We start from the raw sequence: 8,257 nt of genomic DNA, 5'->3' as shown, positions 1-8,257 counted from the left end.
CCTACGTTACTACTATCTAAAACTAATATGATTATTAGAGAAAGCTGAGATAGTCCTTTTCCTTTGCTTACATGTTCGATCATCTACAAGGGTGGTGTTGACAAAATTAGGTGGCACGTCTAACACAACAATCTCTTCCAAAAAGTTAGGTGAAGATGCTTCTTTAGCTAAACTATCTGCTACTCCGTTGTTTTCCCTGTAAGGGTGTGCCTTAGCTTAGGATTATTCAGTTGGTGAAGTAGCCACCTGCAATAAAACAACAGGTTAGACGCACTTGTATGAGGATTACAAAGTAGATCGATGTACGACTGCCTGGGCATCCATTTCAATTTCTAATGGTTGTATGTTGTGAAGTTGAGCAATGCGTAGACAGTGAAATAGCGCAAGCATTTCAGTAGCTAAAGGAGATGTGTTTTGTACCGATCCCATGAATCCAATAATCCATGATCCGGCAGAGTCGCGAATGACTCCACCAAAGCCTCCTTTTTGAGTAGTCTGCGAGCATGCCCCATCAGTATTTAATTTGAAACCGTTAGTTGGAGGGGACCAGGATAAGTCGATGGAAATGGGAATTCGAGAGGGTTTGTAATTTGGTCCCAAAGAGTGAAATTCAATTGCCCTTTGCATAGGTTGCCTGTAATCTGGATATTTATTGGTATGGTTAAAGTGGTTATTGTTTCTGTTAATCCAAAGACCAAAGCAAACAGGGGTGGCCGAAGGAACGGGAGAGATAGGGGTTTGCCCGGATTGCTTGATTAATTTAGGAATCCAGTCCATAGGAGGTGCATTGGTCAAATCCTGAGCATTTAGCAGATGTAACATTTTAAGATGAGACCACAAAATTTTTGCATGAGGTCAGAATAATAGTATGTACGTGGTTGATACCTTCGACAAAGTTGTGGCATTGGGGACAAGTATCAATCGGAGAAATGCCAATGCGCGCGAGGTATGATTTAGTGGGGAGCTTTTGATGACAACATTGCCAAACAATAAAAAACATAATTTAGATGGTATAGAAAGTTTTTAGATCCAGCTAAAGGAGGTGGTGTTGGTATCGTCGGTGGCTGGATGAATGGCTTTGTAAAGAGGCTTGGTAGTAAAAATCCCATTGGAAGTCAATAATCCCCAAGTGCGAGTATATATCTTTAGCATGAGTGTATATTGGGATATAGGTTGATTTGATGTTGTGGATCGTTGTGTCATCTAAAGTGTTAATGACTTGGTCTAAATTCCAACGATAATTAAGAACATAGTCTGCCACTCGCTTTGTTAGGGCATTTCGAGGTAGAGGGCCTATAAATTTGGTGTTCCAAGGCTTCTATCTGGCTTAGCAGTCCTTCTTCTTCTTGTGTGCCATGATTCTGTCTAAGAGTCTCATTTGGATTTAACCAAGCATCTTCCCAAAAGAGAATATCTTTCCCATTACTAATTTCCCACAAGATGCCTTGTTGACAAGTTATCCAACCTCTAAGGATGGTTCGCCATAAGGGAGTTGTGGTCTTTTTGGGGTAGTCGCGCCGTTAGAGGGAATGTAATGAGTTGTGAGTAATTTTAACCAAAGAACCGAGGGGTTCGTCACCAATCGCCATGAGAGATTTGCTATAAGGGCTTGGTTTTTGAACTGTAGGTCTTGTGTCCCAAAATCGGTTCGAAGTGATGATTTTCCATTTGATAAGGTGTAGTTTGCGAGCTTGGTTAGTAGATCCCCATAGAATAGCTCTTTGAAACTTGGTAAGTGTAGATATTACCTGTTTCGGAAGAATAGTGAATTGCATAACATGGTTTGCAAGGCCGTTAAGAGTGGAGCGGATAAGAGTGGTGCGCCTTGCCATGGTCAAGAATTTTGTTTTCCATCTAGCCAGACGTTGTTGAAATTGGCGATGAGGAATAGGAAATCACTAGGTTGATAACGAGTGTGAGTAAGAGGAAAGCCTAGATATTTGCCCATTATAGTTCCTTCCTTCATATGCAGTGAACTAGTAACATACTCCTTATCTTCGTGGGAAGAATTTCTGGATAGAAAGATGCGAGATTTGTTGTAGTTTATTTTTTTCCCAGAATAGGAGGAGAATTTATTATGGGTGTCGATGATGGTGTTGCAGCTTTGCTGGGTTATTTTGGAGACAAGAATGATGTCATCCGCATAAAAAACATGGGAGATAGAAATACCCTGTCGTCCGAGCTTAATTGGAATCCATTTATTTTGATAGACACTTTGATGGATGGACTGTGATAAAAGCTCCATACACATGATAAATAAATAAGGTGAAAGAGGATCGCCTTGTCAAATACCACGTGTGGGTTGGAAGAAATCAGTTCTGGTACCAATAATGAGTATGGAGATGGAGGATGACGTAACACAAGACATAATCAGAGTCGATAAGTGTTGAGGAATGTCAAAATAGAGAAAGGCTTGGCGTATAAAGGACCATTCAAGTCGATCAAAGGCCTTTTTTAGATCTAATTTAATGAGCATACTCCCTACTTTTCCTTTCATGTGTCGATAGCGAGATAGGATCTCCTGAACGATGATAGCACTATCAACCGCCTGACGTCCCTTGAGTAAGCTAGATTTGTTGGGACTAATGACGACTTGAAGGAAAGGCTTCAAGTGCTTGACGATCATTTTTGTAACGAGTTTGTAGACTGTGTTACAAAGACCAATAGGTCGGAACTGCTGGATAGTAGTGGGTGACTTGGTTTTAGGAATAAGACATAGAAAAGTTTTATTCATATCAGGGGGCATTCTGCCAGATTTATCTGTTGGCAAAAATCCACCACTGATCGGCCCACAGTGGCCCAATGTTTTTGATTAAAAAAAATGGGATGTAGACCATCTGGACCCGGACTCTTTAAAGGACCAAAAGAGTTCATGGTTGAGTGGATTTCAGATTTCGAAATAGTGTCCATCTGATGGAGCGAAGCATAGTTTGTTGTCGAAAAGATGGGAGATGGGGAGTGGTTGAATGACCTATCCAGTTCAGTGGTGAACAACGAAAGGTAGTATTGATGGATGTGGTTATGAATGAGAGAGGGTTCAAATATCCAGTTCCCTACAGTATCTTTTAAGGCGGTAATGCGATTTCGACGACGCCGTTGAATAGTAGACAGATGGAAAATTTTTGTATTAGCATCACCATCATTGAGCCAATTAACTCTAGATTTGAGTTTCCAAAAATCTTCCTCCAGTCGAAGAATATTCTTATACTCGAGTAGTAAGCAGTGGCGGAGCCACCATATCTTTAAGGGGTTTATCCGAACCCCTTTCGATGGAAAATTATATTTTTTGTACATGGTTAAAACAATTTTTTAGGTATATATCGTAGATGTCGAACCTCCTTCAGCTACTTCATGTGTCTATTTCTTCAGATTTTAAACCCCCTTATTGAAAATTCTGGCTCCGCCACTAATAGTAAGTGTTGTTCAAGATTCTGAAGAAAGTCGCTTGTCGGATAGTATATGGAGTTTTGAATCCTTCTAGGCACTTAGTGAGTTTTTTTTTGGGTGAAATATATTCCCAAAAGTGTGAATATTCCAGTAATGAACTTGTTGTTGGAATGTGTCTATGTTTTCCTGCAAAGAAAGATCTTTGCGCCAACTCGTCTTAAGCAGATTAGGAAAATCTAAATGAGAAAGCCATATTGTCTCAAAACGAAAAATGAAGTTGCGGATAGGAAGTTTATCTTGCAATTTTTTTAAAAAGACCTTAATACCCTTAAAGTTTAATTTAATACCAGAAAGTTGACATGTTGAAACTGTCCTTTCTAATATAGTAAAATATATAGATTTGTAACTTCTTCTTTTTTAAATCTTCTTAAGTTGAAATTCAGGTTATGAAACTTAAATAATAATATAGTAAATTATTGAGATTAAGCAGGTCGAATTGGGCAAGTCAAGACCCTACTCGTTTTTAAGCCCAACCCATTTGAGCCCAAAATAAATTTGGGCAGGTCAAGACCCTACTCGTTTTTAAGCCCAACCCCTTTGAGCCCAAAATAAATTTGGGCGGGTTAAGACCCAACCCAATTTCTATTTCAACCCATTCTAATATCTCAAATTTCAACTCAACCCGCCATTTGACACCTCTAAGGAAAAGGGTCTGATATACCCCTCAACTTTGTATTTAGAGCTGATATATTCTCGTTATGAAAATGACTCACATATACCCTTACCGTTATACAAATGACTCACATACATCTCTACCGTTACAAAAGGAGCTCATTCATCTAACGGTAGAGAAAAAATAGTTTTAAATTTATTTTTTGACTTTAAATTTATAACACAGAGATCAAAAGGGAATTCATAGGTGGGATAGGTAGATTTCGGGAATAAAAAAAACTGTATAAATGTAGGAGTTTTATTCAAATTTTAATTGGTTACTACCTGTGAGGAGAAGTGACTAGACTAGAAACTCTGTGTTCTTAGGTAATTAAAGTTGTAATTCTCGTTTGTTATGAATGGTAATGTTCACCATTGTTACCAAAAAACTATGACTTATAAATGATGAACTGCGTGAAGATCTTACGCTTGGAGTCAAAGTGCGTTTCAAATCAAATTTGGGCTTGTAATAATATAATTGGAACTGCATCAGCTAATGCAAAGAAGAGGAAATACTTTCATTTTGAATTATTTTTCTATTTTTTGGACATAGAATTTGAGCTGATTTGCTTTGCAGTTAGTTATTCAAATTATCGTATCTATGAGCATTTAAAGTGGACAGGTTTTTATTTGGTTGGGTAATTTTTCATTAAAAGATTAATAACTTATTTGAATTTTTACATTTTGTTTATGATTACATTGTTACTTTGTAATTTTCATTTGAAATCCGGTAGTTCTAAAAATTTATCCAAAATATAATATTTATTTATATCTTTTGAATATTTTACTTTTATCATATAATATTTTGTTTTTATTAAATGAGATTTTTCCCCAAATATATTGATATTATGGCTAATTATTTTTTGAATTTTATTTATTACATAAAAAAAACTACAAATAAACTATACTCAGAAATCGAAAGCAAACAATTTTAATCATTCATTTTTTTTTAAAAAAATAAATCTTAATATTTAAATATATATTTAAACCAAACATTTTGATATTTTATATTTGAATTCTGACATCTCAATCTTGATAAAAATAAATGAGATCTTAAGTCATGGAAATCAATATGAATTTTAGTTTTCTATTCTAAAAATTATTCTGAAAGTAATTACCTTATACAAATATACCATCATATTTATTCTGTTTATGTTTTTCTTTCCTTTATTTTTGCGGTTAGAGCATAATTTGGAAAGATTCAATGAAACGGTGTACCTCATATAATGATCTTATTAATTATTCAAACATTGTTCTTAGCCCAAAATGGCATAAAATAAACTTAATAAAATCTTTTAGCTTCATTTTATTTGTTTCTTATCAAGTGATGAATATATATTTATATATGATTTTTCCATTACATATTTTGTACCACTATACAATAAAAATAGTTTTTAGCGGCAATAAAATACACATTAACAAGGAATGCTAAAATCCTTATCGACATTTGTCATTGGATCCAAATATCGCTATAGGATTTAGGAACATTTACAATGTATTTTTAGCGACAATTAAGCTATTATCATTAATTAATTATCGATAAAGATCATATTTTATGTAGTGTACGTTAATATATACCTCAATTAGAGATTGAATTCATTTTACTGTACGATATAAGCTCTCATTTATTAATACACAGATTTTCTCTTTCCACTAGCTAGTTTTTTTGTAGGAAATAGATAAGTTTCCATATATAAGTAAGAACAATGAGGAAATCCCATATGATGAATTAATTGACGGATAGAATAATTAGAAGAATCAATATAATTTATTAAGGAAAATCAATGAGAAGAATAAAATTAAACTACGGTTACCAAATCAATCAAAATTACGGTTACAAAATCAATCAAAATTATGATTACAAAATCAATGAAAAGAATCAATCAATTTAATTATTAATTAAGGAAATCAATTACCGTTATGAAATGCCTTTGTGATTCTTATATAAAGGTTCTTCTCCTCTTCTTTCTTTGTATTATAAGTTAAATAATTAATTTATTTGTATAATTCTTAATTTTGATAGGATGAAGATCACACGGATGCATCTAAAAGTTGTATCATTTCTTATTGCAATTATGTTTTTTCTTAATTATGATATAGTTGAGGGCTTAACCAAGCAAGAAGACGAAGCATTGGAGAGGAGATTACAGCTTTTAAATAAGCCAGCAGTTAAAACTATTAAGGTTAGTACCTAATTTTTTCTTCTTTCAATTATATCCTTTTAGTACAGAAAAAGATTGGAATAAATTAATTAATAACAAACACTATATATAATCATTTTGTAGACCGAATATGGAGATATCTATGATTGCGTAGATTTCTATCAACAGCCGGCATTTGATCATCCATTGCTAAAAAATCATACTTATCATCCTCAGGTATGTGTACTACATATATATCTATTTAAACGAACTTCATTATTGTTGAATTATGAAAGTAAAAATGACTCCTTGAAATTTTGTTATGCAGATGAAACCAACTTTTTCTCTAACAAAAAGAGACGAAGAACCCTCAACATTGAGAAACACCGCCAAGATATTAAAAGATGGAGGTTGTCCCAAGGGAACCGTTCCTATAAGAAGAACTACTAAGGAAGATCTCATTAGAGAACAAAATGCGGATCGATTTAATGCTAGTTATGCTAACGGCATCTTTCACGTAATTTACCCCGATCCTTATATTAATTGCTTTGATTAATTATCCTAGTCACACATAAAATTGTTATCGATCAATGTATGTGTTATCTTATTTCAGTTTGCTCTAGAAGAAACATCAGATGACCAAAATAATAAGTTTACGGGAGCTGGTGCGTGGATGAGCATTTACGCTCCAAAGGTTCAAAATAACCAATGGAGTGCATCTGTCGTGAAGTTACAAAATGGTCGTGACCAAATACAAGCTGGTTGGCGTGTAAGTTTATTTAACTTTGCTTGTTCCAAATCATTTTCAATTTCCATAGATTGACAATGAATATTAATTGATGTAGGTGGATCCAATTCTTTATGGTGATACTCGTGCACGATTTTTCGTATTATTCAAAGTAAGGTTCATTCAATTAATTATAATATTATCTTTACTCATAGTTGGTTAACTAATCGCTAGTGTTAAATCAAACAGTCTGGCACAACTCAATGCTTCAACACACGTTGCAAAGGATTCATAATAGTGAATGGACAAATACCCCTGGACCATATATTCCCACATGTTTCCAAAGATGGAAATATATTCGAGGAGAGGTTTTATATTCAAAAGGTACATACATACATACATAATGAATATTAGTATTAGTATTATTATAATTTATGAATTTTGGATCAATTTTCAGGATTTGATAAATGGAAATTGGTGGCTACGTTATGGTTCTGATTCTACACAGCTTGGTTATTGGCCAGCAGAACTGTTTGGAGGGGGATTAAAGAATTTTGCATCAAAGGCGGCATGGGGTGGAGAGGCATTTAGTTCAGGACCTACTTTCCCTCCAATGGGTACAGGACAATTCCCTCAACGTGACACCTCCGTCGATGCATATTGTAGAAAGATTTCCGTTCTCAATTCTGCTGGGAAAACTACAAATACTGGTCCTTTGTCAAAGTTTGAAGATGCCAGTGCGCTCTACCAAGTGAGTGATAAACAAACTGGCGACAATGAATTTGGTCATTTGGTCTTTTTGGGTGGACCAGGTTCTAACAAATGACTTCTGTTCTAGTTGAGCATAGTAAATAAATCAATGTTGACTCTCTCAATTATAAATAAACAAGCTCCTTCTTCTCTTTTTATAAGGAAACAATTTCATTTTGCGGCCAACCACTTGAGTTATTCATCGTAAGCCCAATTGTTGACTTGTTATCCCACTTTATACAACAACTATATTGGATCTAGCAAGTTAGAATAACAAAATAAGCATATTTAATATATTAGTAATTTATTTATCAAAAACTAAGCAGGGAATAAATATTAAATAATTATAGTACAAACTTAGTAGGTATAAGCTATTCAAGCTGACGAAGCACAAGGCTATGGTATGTTCGTGTCAATGTTATGAAGCACAAGACTTATTTGTGTAGAGAAAAATCGTCTTCCTAATGTCTGTGTGAAAGGCTCAGATTGGTAACCAGTTGCTGATCAGGACCAGGACATGAACTCAAATATGTAAAGAAAG

At 34.5% G+C, this 8,257-nt stretch overlaps 2 protein-coding genes across 2 annotated transcripts; one reads left to right on the top strand and one right to left on the bottom strand.

Moving 5' to 3' along the window:
• Positions 1-285: 285 nt before the first annotated feature.
• LOC107062038 (uncharacterized) lies at positions 286-1,832 on the bottom strand. The gene is made up of 2 exons (XM_015312247.1): positions 1,749-1,832; positions 286-798 (listed from the first exon to the last, which is right to left on the bottom strand). Exons 1-2 carry the CDS (start codon positions 1,830-1,832, stop codon positions 286-288), a joined length of 597 nt encoding a protein of 198 aa, XP_015167733.1.
• Positions 1,833-2,944: 1,112 nt separating this feature from the next.
• LOC107062037 (uncharacterized) lies at positions 2,945-7,792 on the top strand. Its single transcript, XM_015312246.1, has 8 exons — positions 2,945-3,000; positions 6,122-6,281; positions 6,384-6,476; positions 6,568-6,756; positions 6,853-7,008; positions 7,085-7,138; positions 7,216-7,350; positions 7,424-7,792. Exons 1-8 carry the CDS (start codon positions 2,945-2,947, stop codon positions 7,790-7,792), a joined length of 1,212 nt encoding a protein of 403 aa, XP_015167732.1.
• Positions 7,793-8,257: the final 465 nt, after the last annotated feature.

This window comes from Solanum tuberosum, unplaced genomic scaffold (assembly GCF_000226075.1).
Source record: "Solanum tuberosum cultivar DM 1-3 516 R44 unplaced genomic scaffold, SolTub_3.0 scf00191, whole genome shotgun sequence".
Classification (NCBI taxonomy): domain Eukaryota; kingdom Viridiplantae; phylum Streptophyta; class Magnoliopsida; order Solanales; family Solanaceae; genus Solanum; species Solanum tuberosum.
This window is presented reverse-complemented; position numbering and strand designations above follow the sequence as displayed.

What these genes read in the sequence shown, in the direction of transcription:
- LOC107062038 (XM_015312247.1), bottom strand. Translation starts at nt 1,832, where the DNA reads ATGGCAAGGCGCACCACTCTTATCCGCTCCACTCTTAACGGCCTTGCA. An exon ending in TCACTATTCTTCCGAAACAG is followed by an intron (nt 799 to 1,748) that starts GTAATATCTACA and finishes CTAAATGCTCAG; the next exon opens with GATTTGACCAATGCACCTCC.
- LOC107062037 (XM_015312246.1), top strand. Translation starts at nt 2,945, where the DNA reads ATGGGAGATGGGGAGTGGTTGAATGACCTATCCAGTTCAGTGGTGAAC. An exon ending in AAATACAAGCTGGTTGGCGT is followed by an intron (nt 7,009 to 7,084) that starts GTAAGTTTATTT and finishes TAATTGATGTAG; the next exon opens with GTGGATCCAATTCTTTATGG. An exon ending in AGAGGTTTTATATTCAAAAG is followed by an intron (nt 7,351 to 7,423) that starts GTACATACATAC and finishes ATCAATTTTCAG; the next exon opens with GATTTGATAAATGGAAATTG.